Source organism: Tachysurus vachellii, chromosome 16 (assembly GCF_030014155.1).
Source record: "Tachysurus vachellii isolate PV-2020 chromosome 16, HZAU_Pvac_v1, whole genome shotgun sequence".
In the NCBI taxonomy this organism is placed as follows: Eukaryota; Metazoa; Chordata; class Actinopteri; order Siluriformes; family Bagridae; genus Tachysurus; species Tachysurus vachellii.
This window is the reverse complement of record NC_083475.1, coordinates 5,229,723-5,250,641: the sequence shown is the minus strand read 5'-3', so window position 1 is coordinate 5,250,641 and position 20,919 is coordinate 5,229,723. Positions and strand designations below refer to the sequence as shown.

Here is a 20,919-nt window from a genome sequence, read left to right as displayed (position 1 = left end):
AAGAAGAGGAGAAGAAAGACAGAAATGAAGACTAAGTGATGGAAGTTGAAAAAGGAAGAATGCTGTGAGGAATTCAGACAGAAGCTGTAACAGGCTTTGGGTGGTCAGGAGGAGCTTCCAGATGACTGGGAAACTACAGCAGAAGTGATCAGGGAGACAGGTAGGAGGGTGCTAGGTGTGTCATCTGAAAGGAGAAAAAAAGAGGAAACATAGTGGTGGAACATGGCACTACAGGACAGCATTCAGAAGAAGAGGTTAGCTAAAAAGATGTGGAATGTAGAGACTGAAGAAAGAATACAGGATTACAAGGAATCGTAGCACAGAAGGCCAAATAGGAAGCATACGATGAGTTGTATGCCAGGTTAGACATAAGGGAAACTGAGAAGGACTTGTACAGATTAGCGAGACAGAGAGATAGAGATGGGAAGGATGTACAACAGATAAGGGTGAATAAAGATAGTGATGGAAAGGTACTGACACGTGAGGAGAGTGTGCACAGAAGATGAAAGAAGTATTTTGAGGAGTTGATGAATGAAAAAAAATAAGAGGGAAAAAAGGGGGAGGATGTGAATATTCTAGAGCAAGAAATAGGAAAGATTAAATAGGATGAGGTGAGGAAGGATCTGAGGAGAATCAAGACTGGAAAGGCTGTTGGTCGAGATGACATACCTGTGGAGGTGTGGAAGTGTCTAGAAGAGACAGCAGTGGAGTTTCTATCTAGATTGTTTATGAAGGATTTTAGAGAGAGAGAAGATGCCTGAGTAATGAAGTACAGAGATGGTCCCATGGAGCTACACTGTGTTTTTCAGGATTTAGAGAAAGCGTATGACAGGGTGCAGAGAGAGCTATGGTACTGTATTAGGATGTCAGGAGTGGCAGAAAGGTATTTCACGGTAGTTCAGGATAGGTATTAAAGGAGTATGACAGCAGTGAGATGTGCCATAGGTCAGACAGAGGAGTTCAAGGTGGAGGTGGCACCTCTTCATCAAGGTGGAGAGTGAGTCCTTTCTTGTTTGCTATGTTGATGAACAGGTTAACAAATGAAGTCAGACAGGAATCGCCATAGACAATGATGATGGCAGATGACATTGTGATCTGTAGTGAGTGACGAGCAGGTGGAGGAATACGGGGAAAGGTGGAGCTCTGATTGGGAGTGTGGAAAAGAAATGAAGAGGTCAATACAAGCGGGTCAGAGTGGGTGGATAAATGTGACAGAAGAGTGTCAGCAAGAATCAAATAAAAGGTATATAAGTCGTGTGAGTTTAAGTATAAGTATAAGTAGTGAGATCAGCTCTGCTGTATGGGTTAGAGACTGTAGAGTGAGGAAAAGACATGAGGCAGAGATGGAGGTAGCAGAGATGAGGATGTTGAGATTCTCTTTAGGAGTGATGAGGATGGACAGGATTAGGAACAAGCACATCAGAGGGACGGCTCAGGTTGCCTGTTTTGGGGACAAGGACAGAGAGACTAGATTGAGATGGTTTGGACATGTACAGAGGAGGGAGATGGTTATATTGGTAGAAGGATGTTGGAGATGGAGCTGCCAGGTAAGAGGTCTAGAGAAAGGACAAAGAGGAGATACATGGATGTGTTACATGAGGACATGATGGTAATTGGCGCGAGAGTAGAGGATGCCGAGGATAGAGTTTGGTGGAATTGAATAATCATCCACTCTAGCTCTATCCTCTGCATCCTCCTCGCTGTGGCGACCCCTAACAGGAAAAGCCAAAAGTAGAAGATGATGTATGACATTATTGATATTTAATTTCTATCATTTATTTATTAATTTATTTATTTTTCTTTCAACAGGATCATCATTTATGACTAACCTTTGACCTCAACAGTAGCAGAAGCGGTGGCATTGTCAACAATTGTCTGTGCCGTGCAGGTGTAGTGCCCTGCGTGGCCAACTTGAATGTTTTTAATCAGCAGATGTCCACTGGACTCTTGATCCTATATACAAATCCATAAATATGTGAATTAATAGTAATAAAGACATTACATATAAGACATACATTTACATACATTTACATATGTAAAATTTCCTGTTATTTTGCAACTACATATTAAAATCTACAGTAATATCCATGTAACAGAGTCTAGTCAACAATTGTTTAATCTCAATAAACAATTAAAAATTTAATTGTAGCTAAAAAGAGATTTTATAATATATAGATTTCAGCATAAAGCATTGTTATCTGTGACCAGGTAACAGAATGAAGGTCAGAATGCCTTTCGTTCTTACCATTAGCTGCTCATAGTGCTCATAATCAGTGGCAAAGTTGATAAGGTATGAGTCCACTGACCAGATGAAGGTGATATCAAAGCTAGGGTCATATGAGGCTGAGCACTTAAGTACGGTGTTCTCACCCACAGTCACAATCACATCTGATGGACCTACAGTGATCTTTGTTGCCTCTGAGAAAGAAGTATACATTATAAGTTATTAAAAGTTAAAAAGTTAAGCATTTTAATGAGATTTTAATTAAGGACTACAATAAGATAAGGTGTAAAACACCAGTTTGCCAACAATTGCAGTTTTGTTTATTATTGTATGACACCTCAGTCAGAAATTAAACCTGTCAATCTCTTATTCCACCTCTTCTTAGTCATAATAAATGCATTATGAGAAATAAATCTGAACTGGTATTGTGATCACAATCCCATTTTAAGATTGACTACTTGAAAGTGGCATCAAACTAAACTGGAAGTCTTTGGGACTGCATGTACGGAAAGCTTTCTTAGCACTTATTGCTTCTAAAATAATAATACTAGACTTTTCACCATTTTTTCCAAGGCAAAAAGCTTATGGTACAGGATTTCAATGTTAAAAAGTCAGGAGAGAGGAAAAAAAGAAATTACAAAACATAAGATGCCATTGGACGTCATGAAGGTCATCATCAGCAGGTTGAGAAAATGTGGCACCACAGTGGCATTAAAAAGAACAGGACGTTTCTTAAATATTGAGAAAGACAAGAAGAAAATATCAGGCAGACTGCCAAGAGACCTACAGCAACATCAAAAGAGCTGAAGGAATATCTGGAAATACTGGTGACTCCCAGCATGTGAAAGAAATCCCCCTTTTCAGGAACAGATCTCATAGCTTATTTAGTACCTCAATACTTTCACTGCCAGTGTCTAAGTTCTAAGTAGTGTAATGTCTTACTATCTTCTGTAAAAAAAAGTTATAAGGTACCTTAAGTTTATTCATGTAATTTAATATAATCTAATGATATAAAAGATGCAACTATAAGAATACAATTACTGACCTTTAATAATAAGGGTCCCTGAGCTGTTGGCCCTTCCACGGTCATTCTCAGCATAACATGTGTATACACCTTCATCAGCCTTATTCACATTCATAATCTCCAGACTCCCATCATCCCAAATAAACACACTGTCAGATAATTCAGATGAGACAGTTACTTTAACTATAATATAATATAATATAATATAATATAATATAATATAATATAATATAATATAATATAATATAATATAATATATGTAGTCATCAAAATGTTCATATATGTTTTCAGATTCTGATTTAACCCAGAAGGAGACATGGTCTTTATACAACAGTAACCATCTAAAATATTTTATCAGAAAGATCAGCAGGAAACTGGACACAGATTCTAGACATCAGATAATATTATACAATTAGGACACACATAAAGTTATGCATTAAAAAGCTTTAATTGTTTCATGAATATTTTCTTTTATAATAATGGAAAATGGGTCAATAATCCTTTTACAAATTTTTAAAAAGAAATTAAATGAGTGTGGTAGAGCAGGTATTCTGCCCTGTGCCCAGCACAACAAGCTATTTTTTAGGTTCCATGATCAGGGTTGCTAGTTTCAGCATAAAAGAGCCACATATTACACATAAATACTGCAAATCAGAATTGGGATTATAACTTTGGAATAATTTTTTTTTCAGTTTGTCCGTTGAAGTGGGAAACATGGCAACCCTTAGTATGAGCGGTCAAAAATGTCAGTTTTCAATTGCTTTAAGTCTTTAAACCTCAATTTTTTTTCTTTCAGCAAGCAGGACCATAGTCTTTAAAATTAATACAGTTTATTTACCATATGTCAATGTTTTGCAAAAGAATAAACTTCAGTAAATCCTCATAAAATATATTCTTGGAATCATGTGATATGATAACAGAAGCTCTGTTATGTCAAAGGCTACTGCCAATGTGTCACTACAACTTATTAACAAAATGTATGTTTTCATAAGCATGAACAAACATATGTTTAACCCTTGTACAGTATGTTGTTTGTATTTTTGTTACTCAGCCAGTGATCATGGGTCTGCTGGACCCGCTGCATTTTTGGGTTTTTAATTCAACACAATCAAATATTTTATGTTAAAATACTCTACAGATGTTTACTTCATCCCAATAACAAGCAATATAAACAGCATATATAGTTTATACTTTATTACATCACATTTTTTAATTAAAGTGCTACTCGTTTTTTGTTGTTTTTTAATAAAATGTAATAAAAAAAAAGAAAATCAAATTTAATCAAGTTATGAGTGGAAAAAATCAACAAATTTATAAGGAAGCAAAGTTTTTCAAAACTATTGATGTTTATGATTATGGGTCCCACAGACCTGAACAACATACAGTACAAGGGTTAAAAATGAAACTGATAGGGAAAAAATGTTCTACAGAATGTTCTAATATTTGTTCTTTGACCTCTTAGACTTCTATCGTAATGAATTGTTAGCGTTTTGATTGGTAGTTAAATTATTCTGGAGAAATCACTTTCAGTTCCCAATGTTATGAGGTTTGGATAAAAAGAGGGTTGCATCAGGAAGGGCAACTTGTGTAAAACCTGTGCCAAATCAAACATGTGGACTAGATGATCTGTTGTAGTCACCCTAAATAGGGAGCAGTCTTTAAACTCATACAGTATGCTGAAATGCTGATCTTCTAATCCCAAGAAGATCAGCATATCAGCATATGAGTTTAAAGAACATTGTTCTTTCAACTGCTCCCTATTTTAGCCTTCACTCCTCACATGCATCAATAACGGTGCCTGGCTGTGAAGTCGGTTCATTGGTTGTTCTTCCTTGGACCACTTACAGTACTACAGAAACACCCCACAAGACCTGCTGTTTTGGGGATGCTCCAAAATTTTAAGAAAAGCTTAAAATAATATCTAGGTCTGCAGAATAGGCAGGTGTGTTGAATAGGAACATTACAGCAAAGGTTATGATCTTGCTTAGGTATAGAGGAGAATCTGAATGTAAACTTACCGAGATGAGTTGGAGAATGTTTCTAAGCCACGTTTCCAAATAAACTTTGGCTTTGGAGCAGCTCGTGGTTTACACTCAATCACCACACGTCCGTTTTCAGCCCCCAACAAAATCTTTTTTACTGGGTTGTAAATGAATGTAGGAGCACAAGCTAGGAAGAGGATGGAGTTATTAAAATATAATTCAAATGGCTAATTCTTGAAATGTTATAAAGAAAACATCTACTGTCGCTATTACAAATTTGCATGGATGTGTGCTGTGCAACTCACAGACGACACGCAGCTCTGCATTAGCATAGATTGTTCCCCAGTTGTTCTCAGCAATGCACTGATACATGCCGGAGTCTTCAAAAGTGAGACTGGAGAACTTCAGCTCCCCTTTGCCATACTGAAGGAGAAGCAGTATAACAATAACTAAGGATACCAACTTTTGAACTTCAAAACAAATTCTGCATAAAACTTTTCATGAACGGTTTATGTAAAACATATGATAAAATCTATCAGATGCCAAAAGCTTTCATGACGTATATATCTTTATCTTTACAAGCAAAAAGAATCCTTAACTACCATTATGGTTTGAAAAATATTTTTACATTTAGAAAGGTAGAAATGTATTTTTTTATTTTAAGCAACTTATTATCTTCATCTTCTATAAAGGATCCACCTTTCAGCTTGGTGGTCCATTTGGACTGAAAACTATTATGAAGGATCATTCTATTACAACTTTACATAGGCTTTCCTTTTGCCAGTTTTACTCAAAGTAATCATGAAGCGAAATCAGACCCTTTGCTGTGGCACTCGATATCAGGTGGTCAGGTGCATCTACCTGGCTTTAAACATCCTTAAAATGTTTCTAGAGCTCAAACAGAATCCACCTGTTGTGATTTGAATTAATTGGACCTACACTAAGGCCCACAATTTACACTGCACTGTCAGAACAAGAAGTCTGTCTAACCATGGCATAGACCAGGACAGGGATATAAGTCAATTTCTATGGCTTTGAGTGTTCCCAGGACCAGAAGGGCCTTGATAATTCTAAAATAGAAGAAGCTTGGCACAACCTTGAACCTTCCTAATGCTATCTAGCTGTCCAAATTAGGCACCTGCAAAAAAAAAAGGGCCTTGGTCAGGAAGAAACAACCCAACAGTCACTTTTAATGAGTGCTGTGCAGCAATGGGTGGTGAACCAAATGAATAAACAACCAACTGTGCAGCACTCCATAAATCAGGGCTTCATGACTGTGGCAAGACAGTTGTCACTATTGAGTAAAATGCATATGACAGAATAAAATACTCTGGCAAAATATGAAAAAAGATTATCTGCTCTGATGAAAATGTAACTCTTAGGTGAAACAGCAATTATTATGTCTGGTGAACACAGGCACTGTACATAACCTGGCTTGTACTCTCCCTACAGTGACACATGGTATTAGAAGCATCATGCTATGGGGTGCCAACTAGTAATAACTGAGGGATGGGCCAATGTAGCAAAATACATGATAATCCTTCAAGGAAACTTTTTCCAGAGCACAAGCAAACTCAGACTAGGGTGACAGTTCAACTTCTAAAATGACAACGATCACAGGCATAGAGCCAAAACAACCCTGGTGTGGAGTCAAGTCAAGTCTCAGGATGTCATTGATTGTCCCAGCTAAAATGCAGCCTTAAACCCAGTCACGCTTTTGTGAAGAAACCTGAGGGTGGCGGTTCAAAGACACTGTTCAATTCAATCAGATGCAGCATGAAAGGCTCTGCCTCTGAGGGTGAAGAGGATGAAAAGGATGAAGAATGGGATAAACTGCGCAATACAAGTGTGGAAATCCTGTAGTAACTGTAATTACTGCCAAAAGGGCATTGAAAAAATGGTCTAAAATCTATCTGTTATCTGTTTAGTTTTTTTGTTTACTTTATCATTATAGGTTAATAAGTATAGTGATGGATAAAAAATATTTCCATACAAAATCAAAACCACAATAAAAATCTGGAACAAGAAAATGGGTCTGAATTCTGTCCGAATCCAATCTGTCGGCAAATAAATGACAGTAATGGCCTCAAATTATAAAGTAGTAGTAGTAATATGTATGTATGTAATATATGTACTGGAAAAAACTGTTATGTCACAGTATATATTCTATAACTGCTTAATATTTATGTATCTTGTTTGATTGTGTAACAAAGGCTCTTCAAATAAAGTGTTATCCAAAATGTCACTGCAGAATGATAACTGACTGAATAGCCATCCTTCAACCAGCGAATCCAAGGTAATGGCTTCCCCACGGCAGTGCAGGAAAGAGTAAGCTCACTTCCGACATCTTTCTCTGTGTCATTAATATGCTCTGCCCACTCCGGAGCACCTGGTCAGGAAATCATAGTAAAGCAAGAATAAAAATATTCATTAAATATCCATATAATTCACATTTAAATGTTATTTTTATGTACTGTTTTATGCTGCACAGCCACTCATAAAACACTTTAATTTTAGATTTAAAATTAAACTTAAAGTTTGATGCTGTCTTCCTGTTCTCTGCCCTCCAGCTTGCTTATTGAACATTTATATTGCATTTGCCCTAATAACACTGTGTTCGTCCTTCCTCTCACTCATCTATGTTAAAGCTTTAATATATAAAGTTCACAAGGATGTCAAAGCCTAAAGAAGTGAAATAAAGAGTTGTCCTTACCCTCCACATAAAGCCACTGGCGATACCAGTCCATGCCCTTGATGTTGAGGGCCTCACATTCATAGCTACCCTCGTCCTCATACTGCACGTTGATGAGGTGTAGCAGAGCACCATTCATGCTTACCTCATAGTTGGGTGGCAGATCTGCATCCAGTTTCCTCCAGCGGATGTGTGGTAGAGGGCTGGGAAGCACACAAACAACCACCCTCAGGACCACCCTTGGACCTTCAGACTAGTAGAAAGCTAATTATTTATGAAGTCACACTACATCTGATTTGGTGGCTTACTTTCCCAGGGCGAAGCACTCCAGTGTGACGTTTTGTCCCACCAGGGCATAAGTCTTAGGAAATCTGACTCGAATGTCTGCAGGATATCGATTAACTTCCTCTGAAGAGATATAGGTACAGTAAGATGTTAATTATGAATTAAACTCATTAGTAATTTGCAAATGACTGTACCATTTACAATGGAAATGGTGTGCATGAATATGACATGTGCTCAGGTGGCCTTACTATTCTATTTAGATTAGGAAAATTATTTATCAGAGATAAGATTATTGATGCTTTTAACTGCTTACACAGACTTACTTTGTATCTCTGGTACCAGCGCGAAAGGTGTGCTGAAGACACTCTTGCCAATGGTAGGGCTGGACACGAAACATGAGTAGTTGCCAATGTCAGAGGCCTCTACCTTAGCAATGTAGAGGTTGCCTGTTGTCTGAGACACAAAGCGCCTCTGATCAGGAATAATAAAGTTGGGAAAATCGTTGTAGATCCATCGGTACATTATCTCAACTAAAAAATACAAGGATCAAAAAAACCATTAAGAACACATTACATTCTATGTCTTTTCTTGTATCAGGATAATGATACAAAATGAAACATGTACTGAACATTTATTGCTTGATGTAAAGCAGTTATAATAAACACTGGGTAGGTATAGTTGTAAAGAAACCCTCTTACTTGGGTAGTGAGTGGGTGGATCACACAGGAGAACAACCCCCTGTCCTTCTTTAACATTCACAGTCTCTCTCTCATCAGTAGGAAATTGGTTCAGAACTTGGAAGAAAAGAACAAAACTACTAAAATTGGTCACTAGAAAGGCCTATTTATGTTTCTGCACACAAAAACAAGCATTTCTCTTGTAGAATAATGTTGCCAGTGAAATTCATTTTTCTTAAACCATATTATAACTTTTTATTATAACACAGTTTATAAGTCACATTATTCAACAAAGTCTAAAACTCAAAAAAACATTAACTCCAAACTAACATTATAAGGCAGATGAGATGAGATAAATCAGTTAAATGTTTCCTATGGTTAGCTAGAATTAGTTACCGCATCCTCTATCAAAGGAGTGGCTATTTTTGAGAACAATTTTAAATGCAGTGGTATGGTCATGTACAATCTGTGGTGTTTTGGGTATAATATCATAGTTAATACTAAGGCCACCTGGCTTTCTCTTAAAGCATCCCAGTGGGTAAATATCAATATGTAAGCTGCTGATGTTGTCTTAGCTGGTTGAATAGTGATCAGGTTTGTGTAATGGATGAGAGGCACCACCTATCATCTGCAGATTAAGGTTGAATGAACCAGTCTTGCTCAAGAGGATGAGGTTATGATTTTATTTATTTGCCCTGAAAGGCCAGCTGAAGGACTGTTAACAATAATCTTGGGCATTTAAATACTCCATAAACCAATGTAATATATCCTGTGTCCACTCCACATCTCATAAACATCTTTGATTATTGTTTTTATTTTTTCAATTATTTCAAAACCTTCAGAATTGTATAGTATTGTAAAAAAAACTTACCTTACTCCCTTAAATTCTGCAATTGTTATAAATGTTTCATGACTATAGTAAAAAAAAAAAAATTAGCCCCCTGGAATTAAATGTATAAATTATCCTGAGGCTATAATCTCTCCAATTAAGTATATTTCACTGATCTGACAGGACTTTCCTGCTGTAGTATAGACACCGTGTGCAAAATTACAATATTACATTCCCTTTGTGGAATGACTCAGCAGCAGACACATAAATTAGTGGTTTATCTGTCCAAACTTTATTCTAAGTGCTAAGTTGTAAGGCAAAAAAAATGCCTCCATGATGGCAAGTAATGAATGCATAATATAAGTTCTTAAGCACACGTTCCTAATACCAGTAACTGCCAATAGCATACCAATAACTAACTAAGATGTTCTGCAATCTCAGTCCTGTAAAGAAATGTGCCTCTGCTGTGCCACAGCCTAATAATAAATAAATGGGGATGCAATAATATTACAGCAATATCCAAGAACATATTAGACATTTAATGTAATATAAAAGATCATATAGCCAGATTATTCTTTGACTGCACTGTGATGACAATGAATATTGATTCTGCCCTATCAGACTCATGGACAACTCCCACAGCAGGCAAACAAAGTGCTGGAAGATCTCAGTAAAGCACAAGCAGAGTTAGCAACCCAAATGGATAACGCGTGCACGCTAGCCAAAGCTCTTGTAAAAGGAGCAAGAAGTTGCTTTTTTCACAAAGTAAGTAAAATGTAATGGAAGTGTGAATGTCACATTAATGCGCACCACAAATGTTTTTATTCTTGTAACACTTTTTTAAGACTGAGAAGATAATAATAGGAGCAGACAAATGAGTCTTAGATAATTTGGGTGCATTGCAAACCATATACTACCAGACTAAATAGTATATTAGTACACCAACAGTCACAGTGTTTATTGTGTAACACACATTAACTCATTGTGTGACTCAGTGACAGCAGTTTAGAAAGCTGTGCTTGATAGAAGAAGGGAACGTGAGTGGGATATGGGAACTAACTTTAGGTAGGTAGTGATATGATCCAATTTTGCATATTTTGTAATATATTTTTGAAATAAATGAATGTAGAAATATTCTATAAAAGCCATCACTTACATCCAAACCTCACAGTGGCCTCCTTACTGATGACTGTGCCATAAACGTTCCTGGCCACACAAACGTATTTTCCAGCATGCTTATTCTTGTCTGGATGGGTGATTAAGAGGTTTCCGCCCACTAAACTGTAGTGTTCATCCGGCTGCTCCATCAGCTTAATCTCCCAGTTATTATGCCACCATCTGCAAAGGAATAATAAATGTAAACCTACATAAAAAGAAGAGCTATATTTTATTTATATCTGACATATGGTTTACTGCAATACTTGCTTATACAGTACATTGCCTGTACAAAATACACACATATTTATTTAAAATATTCTTTACATACAGCTACAAGCTTGATTCAGTGACATCATGGTAAGCGGAACCATGAAATAAGTGAAAGCTCTGGCATTTTCATTAATAGGACTATACACAGAGCAAAGAGCCAAGATTTACAGCTCAGTAAAACACAGGCATTACTTGACGGTTGCTGGTGGATTGGCTCGCACTCTGCAGTTCATGGAGATTTTGGGCTCAGGAGAATCCTCAGCATATACTGTGTCTAAGGGTTCCTCCTCAAATATGGGTCCAAAACCTGTGGCCTCCTCTGAAACACAAATACACATGTTTATAATAAACACATCCAACCAATAAAAAAAGTTGCATATACACTTTTGTTGCCCTCTGTATCAAAGGCAGATTCTATGAATATATTTGTATTATACTGTTTTTTAAACCAAAAACAGACTTACTGTCAAAGATTCTGGGCTCAAAGAACCTAGGCTTGATGGCATCTACATAAGAAAAGTGACAAACACAGAAACTGTCAGAATTTTTGTATTTACTGAACATGTTTCAAAATGTGCATTTATTATAAAGACCTAAACAGTTCATCTATACGTATATAGAGGAATATTCACACCTGCTGATAAAAGCAAAGAGAAAAAACTCAGCAACACAAGTGAGGCCACCATTGTGATGACAGGATGACAGTCCTGAGGGGGTTAAAAGAGAGAATGCATCTTATTAATATGACAATGAAATCCCAGAAGTAAAACGTCATTCAAGTTTGTCTTTTTCATTTGCTAGAATATATATAATTTGACAACTGAATACCATGAGATACAATATTTCATGATGTTAACCCACAATCAAAAGGACATCACTTTAACCATCATTCTTTAATACGATGTGTTTGTTTAGAAATTAAGGGAAATAAATCAGTGGAGTTTAGTATATTCAGTGCAGAGTCTGTGCACTGCTTTCTTATTGCACTGATATAATTTTCTTTTCACAACTATTTACATTATCATTCTAATTACAATATCATTCCCATTACATGTTATAAAATCAATGCAGACTTGATGTTGCAATCATTTACATTTGAATACTATTGCATATTACAACAAAACTGTACATTTCTTTCTATATTGTTATGTAGCCAATTGAAAGAACAAGCAAAAGTGTAATTAATAAATACAGACACTGGTTTAAATTGTAAAATCATCATAAATTGTAAAAACAGAGAACATGTTTTATTTAAATGTCAGACAATTAAATAAAAAAATGACACCAGAACCAATCCATGTACAGTACGCTATTTGGGGTTGTGTGTCCCTGACAATCACACCCATATGTGTTTTCTATCTTAAGTTTGAAGCACACAGGAACATTACAGTTTCCCTTCACTGGAACTAATAGGCTCAAACACTGTTCTAGTATAACAATGTCCCTGTACACAAAGCCCCTGAGCTCCATGAAGACATGGTGTGTTAATGTTGGAGTGGAAAAACTCGAGTGTCCTGCACAGAGCCCTGACTCTGACTCAACCCCACTGAACACCTTTGTGATGAACTGGAATACAGACTGAACCACAGACCTCCTCACTCTTACACCATCAGTGTCTGATCTCACTAATGCTCTTGTAGCTGAATGATCACTAATCCCCACAGACACACTCCTACATCAGTGTCTGATCTCACTAATGCTCCTGTAGCTGAATGATCACTAATCCCCACAGACACACACACTCCAACATCAGTGTCTGATCTCACTAATGCTCCTGTAGCTGAATGATCACTAATCCCCACAGACACACTCCAACATCAGTGTCTGATCTCACTAATGCTCTTGTAGCTGAATGATCACTAATCCCCACAGACACACTCCAACATCAGTGTCTGATCTCACTAATGCTCCTGTAGCTGAATGATCACTAATCCCCACAGACACACTCCAACATCAGTGTCTGATCTCACTAAAGCTCCTGTAGCTGAATGATCACTAATCCCCACAGACACACTCCAACATCAGTGTCTGATCTCACTAATGCTCCTGTAGCTGAAAGATCACTAATCCCCACAGACACACTCCAACATCATTGTCTGATCTCACTAATGCTCCTGTAGCTGAATGATCACTAATCCCCACAGACACACTCCAACATCATTGTCTGATCTCACTAATGCTCCTGTAGCTGAATGATCACTAATCCCCACAGACTCACTCCAACATCAGTGTCTGATCTCACTAATGCTCCTGTAGCTGAATGATCACTAATCCCCACAACAACAACAACAACAACAACAACAGATTTATTTATTATTGTTAATAAAAAAACAAATAAATCTAGGAATAAATCTGGAATGAGATGTTAAAAAAGCAGATAACGGTGTGATGTTCAGATGTCCACACACATTTTTTTAGCCACCTTGCCATGATTTATGTATTTATGTAAATTGTTATACTTACCCGTTGTATTTACTCAGGATGCAGCATGTATGACTGCAAAAACAAACGAAAACAGGGCTGTATTCAGAGCTGGCATGTCCAAAAGTTACATCAATATTTAAAAACTTTATATTTCTAAGAAAATTAATGATAAGAATATTTAAAAGTCATTTATATTCTGTTTAAGCACAAGTTTCTTTCTAAGTACGGTCTGTGATTTAATTTAATACTTTCCTTAATTTGTTAATCATTTAGCTATTAGCTAATTCTTCAATATAAATGAGTCCTTCATTATAACTTATAGTTACTTATAGTGTGTGTGTGTGTGTGTGTGTGTGTGTGTGTGTGTGTGTGTGTGTGTGTGTGTGTGTGTGAGAATGTAGAAAGATGTCACTGAAGACCAGATTTAAGGCAAGTCATACAGTAGTCTTGTACTCTTATCTATGCATAATAAATGAGATAAAGACAAAATAAAAGACTAAAGACATTCTCATGTACTTGATCTTATGTTAGAGTTTTACTATGTTGTACTTCCTTTACTGCTAATTACACAGTGTTTTAGGTAAATGTCATGTTGATTTTACTTTTATTTGACTAATAGGTTCTCTGTCTATTTGTATCCAATCACAAAATACTAACCCTGTGTAGTAAAATATATCTTTGCACATATCATTTTGCTCATCTACATTCTTCTCCACTCTAGAGTTTTAACTTTGGATTTGTCTTTCAAAAGTAATATTTTTACGAATGAAGTATCAAAGATGTGTTTTTCAGTAGCATGTAAAAGATCACTTTAAACACAAGCTTCTACCACTGAGGCATCAAAACTCAAAGCTTTTCATAAGCGTTACGCTAATTAATTTACTGGTTAATAAATTAATCAATCGGCATGTTGAAAACAGCAGGCCTAACAAACCAGCACTAAAACTGTGCTTTGCTGGGGTATCTGGAATAAAATCTACAAATACTCTAAAATTTCTTAATAAAATCTATAAATGATTTGAAAAACATTTCCAAAGAGAATGAATCTGTAAATGAATTGGATTCGTTTGTCACTTGTGACACACACACACACACACACGCACACACACACGCACAGACACACACACACACAAAGCTTAGGTTATCATCACAAAGGGGAATAGATCTTTAATAGAGTATTCAAATACCACACATGGGTGTGATGTTCAGTGTTTGGAAAATTTCTCATCCAGTTTAAGTTGAACTTCTTTAAAATGGAGTCACGTTACAGATATATCAGTTCCAATTGCAACTCCAATGGCACTGTTTCAGATTCCAGTAATTTATTGGCCTCTTTTATAGTGTGGGGAAATAAGTGAATGAGTTGTTTGAAATTTGGCTTGGCTTTCACATTTGGCTTTGGAGGCTTTCTGAATATAGTTCATGCACAAACTGAACTATCTCATACTATCTCATAACTTCACTCATTCATTTGTGCCAGTTTTACACACAACGGCTCGGTTTTATCGAATTTCAGTAGTGTTTGGAGTGCGTCATTTAGGGGAATCAACTGAAGCGCAGGGTATTGCAGGAAAAGGGAAAAATTAGTGCGGTCTTTAGGACAATTTTGCAAATACTTGACAGACCGGATTAAACAGCAGATATTGTATATCTACATATAATAAATATTCCTGTATACATAATCACAATTCATAGTTAATTATGAAGCCCACAATGATATCTTATAGCCATACATCATAAACAAGGTCTCAGATTGGCAAAGATTAAGGTCATACTTATGAAGGAGATGATGCTTAATAACATGTATGATTTCTTACAGTTAATGAAAGCTACCATAAAAAATCAGTTCCGTTTGATCCAACATTTTCCTTTATGAACACTTCCAGCACATCTGACAGTTTCCCTGTGTGAAGTGCTCATTGTGTATAATCACCTGGGTACAGCGTCAGTCTTTTTTCTCCTCTGTTTTTATTTGTCACATTTTTTATTACCTCATTAACCTTATTCTCAGTGAGCTGTGTCAGGAATATGTTTTGCATATTTTTTGTAGCTTTGACCTAGTTCTGACAAAGACAAATGGAGCTTGTCCATCTGATTCACACTGCTATGCATGAAATCAAAAATTACTAGGAAACCAATCAGGAAACCAGTGATCATTTGAGGGACAAAGAAAGTTTGGCTCTGGCACTTTCTCCTCTGCTAAAGAAACTCTTAAGCCTCCTAAAGTCCTCCTCCCTGCCCCTAAGATGTTTTGTCCTTAAGAGCTCTTTTATTTTAAGGGTTAAGATACTTTATGAATAACTTTTATCTGTACTAGGATCTTCTCTTTCATTTTAAGCAGAAACACCTCAATATAAAATATTTGTAAAAATTTCTTTCACTAGGTGTGAAAAACTGTCTGACCCCTTTGGCTCTCCATGGTCCTAGCTCTGCCTTGCATGTCATTCCTTCCTCAAAAATAAGGTACAGTGATGCCTCGAGATACGAGTGCATTGACATCCGAATTTTTTGAGATACGAGCTGTGATTCGACCAAATTTTTGTCTTAATAAACGAGCAAATTTTTGAGATACGAGCATCCGAGCTGCCGCCGCCGAAACAAAGATCCCCAACAAGCACGTGTGCTCTGTTTCCCCGCCTCAGCTTCCCGCGTCTCACTCAGTTAAAGCCACCTTTACACTGCACACGACAATCGACGGCAGATAAAACGGAAGTCATTCATTTCCTATGGAGAGTCACAAAGGCGCTGCGTGAGGTGCCGACCATCTGCGGACCCGTAATTTCCGGATCCATTTTAAACGTTGGATCCGTTAAAAACTTTTAACTTGTGCGACTACACCGCATCTGATACGCCGACTGGACAGGTTTTTATTAAAACGACCGACAGATGTTAGTGAGGAAAGAGTGACAAAAAAGGCAAAAATAAGTGAAGAGAAAAGCGATGGAGAAAATTAAGCAAAATTAATGTAAAGAAAACAGAAATTGTAGCAATTAAGTTCAGTTAAGTTAAGAGAATTTCAGTTCTGTCAGGACCACTTTGTCAAAAGAGAATTTATTAGATGATGTGCATACAGTTAGTGTTGGCGGTATGGTTCTGTTCTGGACAAAAATCCACACACCCGTCCGTGCGCATGCGTGGTCAGAGCGCGGAGAGCAGCGAATAGAAAATAGAATAAACCCCTGTATAACAGAACACTAATCATGCATAGTATTAGATATGCTCGCTTTCGCATTTTTGGAAAGTAATAAATGAATGAATGGATAAATAAATAATTAAATAATTAGAGAGAGAGGGAGAGAGAGAAAAATATGTGGAGATTTATGACGTAAACTGGTACAAGGAACACGGGTTCCGGCTCGGTGGAGTCGGGGTTGGAGGAGGGAGTTTAGATCGCAGCAGCAGCGAAGCGCTAGAGCGGCTCTATGAATGGGAATTTAAATGGTCGGGTAATATGGAGATCGTAACCGGATTGGTGTCGTGGACAGCTGATTAACAGCTGATGCACACTTGATGACGTGGCCTGCCAGAACTGACACGATGCTTGATTTAAGTTCGTTAATTTTAGTGAAGTTTAGTTAAGTTCCATTAAGTGTAAAGTAGCATTAAGAGAGTGCAGTAGCGAGTTAAGTGAACGAAAGCGAAAGTGTACGTATGAGACAAAATTCCTGTTTACTCCTCCCTCAACCTCCGTGCGCATCTTCCGTAAAGTAAAACCAGTTTATTTTTTTAACATTCTCTTTTATTACTGTATGTTTTTATACAATATTTGTCATTTATATATACAGGTACTGTACATTTTTCATATTCAAAACAAAACAACTGGAGTGGAATTTTGCGAGCTGGAACTTCAAGATGGAGATGGGATTTCAATTAATTTAAACGGGAAAATTGTTTTGAGATACGAGCAATTTGAGATATGAGCAAAGTCACGGAACGAATTAAACTCGTATCTCGAGGCATCACTGTAGCACTGGGATTGAGTCCACACTCTGTGACTGTCATGTTGATATTCGAGAATTTTCACAATACTACAATTGTATTATACCAACAAACTTAGAAATTGGAAAGCCAACAAAGTAGATTAACAAGAATATTTAAGAGGCGTGAAGAGCCCCAGAACCCCAGATACCCCCCCCCACACACACACCCATACACACACACACACACACACATGCATACACCCATACACACACACACCCCACACACACAAACAAACACACACTCACACACACATACACACACAGACACACTAGAAAATGCATACACACACACACACACATACATACATACATTCACACACATACACACACACATACATACATACACAGACCTATACACACACATACACCCATAAACACACATACAGTACACACCCACACACATACATATACACACATACACACACACAGACTCATATACACATACACACACATACACACATTCACACACACACATACACACACACATGCATACACACATTCACACACATACACACACATACACACCTACACACAGACATATACACATGCACACACACATACATACACACACACACATACACACACGCATATACACACACATATACACACACAGACACATATATACACACACAGACACATATACACATGCACACATACACACACACATGCATACACACATTCACACACATACACACACATACACACCTACACACAGACATATACACATGCACACACACATACATACACACACACACACATACACACACGCATATACACACACATATACACACACAGACACATATATACACACACAGACACATATACACATGCACACATACACACACATACACGCACATACACATGCACACACACACATACACACACACACACACACACACACCCCTCCTCACTGAGAGCTCAGCATCAGCTGGGATGTCTTTCTGCATTGCGGCACTGTGACTATTATCTATCAAGTTTTCTTCCGTTTTATGTCTAAACATTTCAGACTATATGACATCATGCTCTGCGACACGTGTAATCGTTTCAGGAAAGAAAAATAAATAAAACACTACCTGCACTTTAAAGTCGTAATAATGCTCCCATAAAGCCAGCTGGGTCAGGAGGAGGGATGCTGCTACATCTGTGGACTCAAGACTATGATGCACAAATACTATTAGTTATAAAGGATGAAGATGATGATCCTGTAATAATAACACAGCGGCCTCGTCCCAAACGCGCCCTAAACACCGCAGTCCTGCTCCAAAGCCGCACTCTGGTCACGTCATCGAGATGCGGTCCAATCGTGTAGCGCGGTGTTCGGGACAGCACAGCAACGTGCACGAGCTCACTCAAGTGCGGTTTTACTACATGCAGCACAGATATTATTTAATTTATAATCATTTATTATAAACTACATAATGCTTAATGATCAGATAGGGGTGAACACGGCTGTGTTGCTTTACTATACTGGAGGTATTGCACATAGATTCCCCATAAGCAGAAATAGATCATCACACAGATCAACGGGAGGTTGATGTCATGCAGCTTCTATAAAAACGCCTAATCCACGTCTCAAAATGCACATCACGTGGAAAAAACACTGAAAGTGCATTGCTTTGAACCACTTTTTATAGTAAGACGTTCAGACGTAAAATTCAGATGTTTTTATTTATAAAGTGTTTAATACTGCATGCACTCAGACATCTGAAATATGAGCTACAGTTTCATTCAGAAAAGTCTAAGCACATTCAAAAACAAACAAAAAATATTATTTAGTACAAAATACTAAAGGGTAGTGAACAATATTACAACAGTCTAAAACAATAATGTATTGTTTTTAAAAATGCAGTTTTATATTAAAATATCTTGCAGCATTTTTGTAACCCCAAGCATCTTGAAATCCGCCAAAATTCCCTGACATCGAACATTACAGTTTCTTCTTTTTATGCATCTTGTTTTTGTTTTTGAAAGTCAGGAGTGGAACCTCATGTGACCATCTGATGTATCTAATTCACCTGAATGTTTTGTGCTGTGATGCTTTTCAAGTTTGTAAAAAGTTCAACTTCACTCCTACCATTGAGGCCATCAAGTTCATGTACTCTGTACCACAACCACAAACCCTCCTATTGTGCTGGCACTCATGATCAGTATTTCTTTTGTATTTCTTGAAGTATTTCTTCAATGGACCTGCGTAATAAGGTAGAACTTTATAAAGCAGGAGAACGATGTAAAAAGATCTCAACACTTGAAAATGCCAGTCAGTGCTGTTTAGACTCTGATAAATAGGTGTAAAATAAGAGGTTCTGTTGATACTCACGGTCAGGTAGTGCAAGAAAGATTTAACCAAATACTGACAGAAGAATTGTTTGCAATGCAAGAAAAAACCCACAAACAACCCACAGAAAAATACAGGCTGCTCTGGAAAAAAGTGTTATTTCAAGGAGCACAATAAAGAGGGACTTAAACACAAATGACCTGCCACAAAAAGGCCCACCTTCAGTACACCAGACAGCACTTACACAAGCCTCACAGCTATAGATAGATAGATAGATAGATAGATAGATAGATAGATAGATAGATAGATAGATAGATAGATAGATAGATAGATAGATAGATAGATAGATAGATAGATAGATAGATAGATAGATAGATAGATAGATAGATAGATACTGTAGAACACATTCCCTGAACACATTAAAAAATATTTGCTTCATTTATTCCTGTATTTGACCTTGTTTGTCTGATAGCCCGTTTGCCTAACGTTTTTGCTTTACCTGCATAAAAATTAAGTTAAAGTATTATTTAACCTGCAGTTACATCTGTCTCAGTTTTATAATAACAATATTCTGTTTACAATAAGACTACAGCTTTACTCCAAGTCTACAAGAACTGTATATTCAAGCAATATTACCACATTGAATTACTCTCCTGTACTTTATCTATTATAAAACAGTGTACTGGTCAGTGCTGCACTGTTCCTTGTTCAGTATTGTAAAGTATTTCTTGATGTTTGTACTTCATGTAGCACTATGTAGGTCTGTGCAGTGTGCTTTAGTTCTGTTTCCTCCCCTGCTGTTTCCCTGCCAGACCACCAGAAGGCAACGCTGCACAACTGAACTGAACTGAACACTTCTTTGGTTGCATGATTTTATTTCACTGTTCAGTTTGTTTACCTGTTTTGTTTGTTAATTAGTTATTCATTTCATTTCTTACCTTAGCTTATTTGTCGCACAGTGTGTTTGCTTAGCATCTGCTGGATGCCTTTTCATGCCAAGTAACACTCCAGTTATTTATTTCTGCCTAGATCTAGTATTTAAGTGTATTGTTTATTTACATTCCTTTGTCACAGATTCTGTTCCGTTGGTTCATAGTTT

The 20,919-nt window shown here is 37.1% G+C and overlaps 1 protein-coding gene across 2 annotated transcripts in view; it reads right to left on the bottom strand.

The window, feature by feature from the left end:
* The window catches only part of cntn1b (contactin 1b), a 29,239-nt gene extending 10,495 nt beyond the window's left edge, over positions 1-18,744 (bottom strand). Inside the window, exons 1-16 of one of the 2 annotated variants that reach the window (XM_060889333.1) lie at positions 18,619-18,736; positions 13,605-13,637; positions 11,776-11,848; positions 11,606-11,647; positions 11,334-11,460; positions 10,870-11,051; positions 8,906-9,001; positions 8,531-8,737; positions 8,231-8,330; positions 7,944-8,125; positions 7,495-7,619; positions 5,536-5,653; positions 5,267-5,417; positions 3,270-3,397; positions 2,246-2,418; positions 1,830-1,953 (exon numbers count right to left, since the gene is read on the bottom strand). In XM_060889333.1, coding sequence (XP_060745316.1) covers positions 1,830-1,953; positions 2,246-2,418; positions 3,270-3,397; positions 5,267-5,417; positions 5,536-5,653; positions 7,495-7,619; positions 7,944-8,125; positions 8,231-8,330; positions 8,531-8,737; positions 8,906-9,001; positions 10,870-11,051; positions 11,334-11,460; positions 11,606-11,647; positions 11,776-11,827 — 1,807 coding nt within the window. In that variant the 5' untranslated portion in view covers positions 11,828-11,848; positions 13,605-13,637; positions 18,619-18,736. Of the gene's footprint in view, positions 1-1,824; positions 1,954-2,245; positions 2,419-3,269; positions 3,398-5,266; positions 5,418-5,535; positions 5,654-7,494; positions 7,620-7,943; positions 8,126-8,230; positions 8,331-8,530; positions 8,738-8,905; positions 9,002-10,869; positions 11,052-11,333; positions 11,461-11,605; positions 11,648-11,775; positions 11,849-13,604; positions 13,638-18,618 lie in introns of those variants that run through there. The other variant, XM_060889334.1, reaches the window with a different exon arrangement.
* Positions 18,745-20,919: the final 2,175 nt, after the last annotated feature.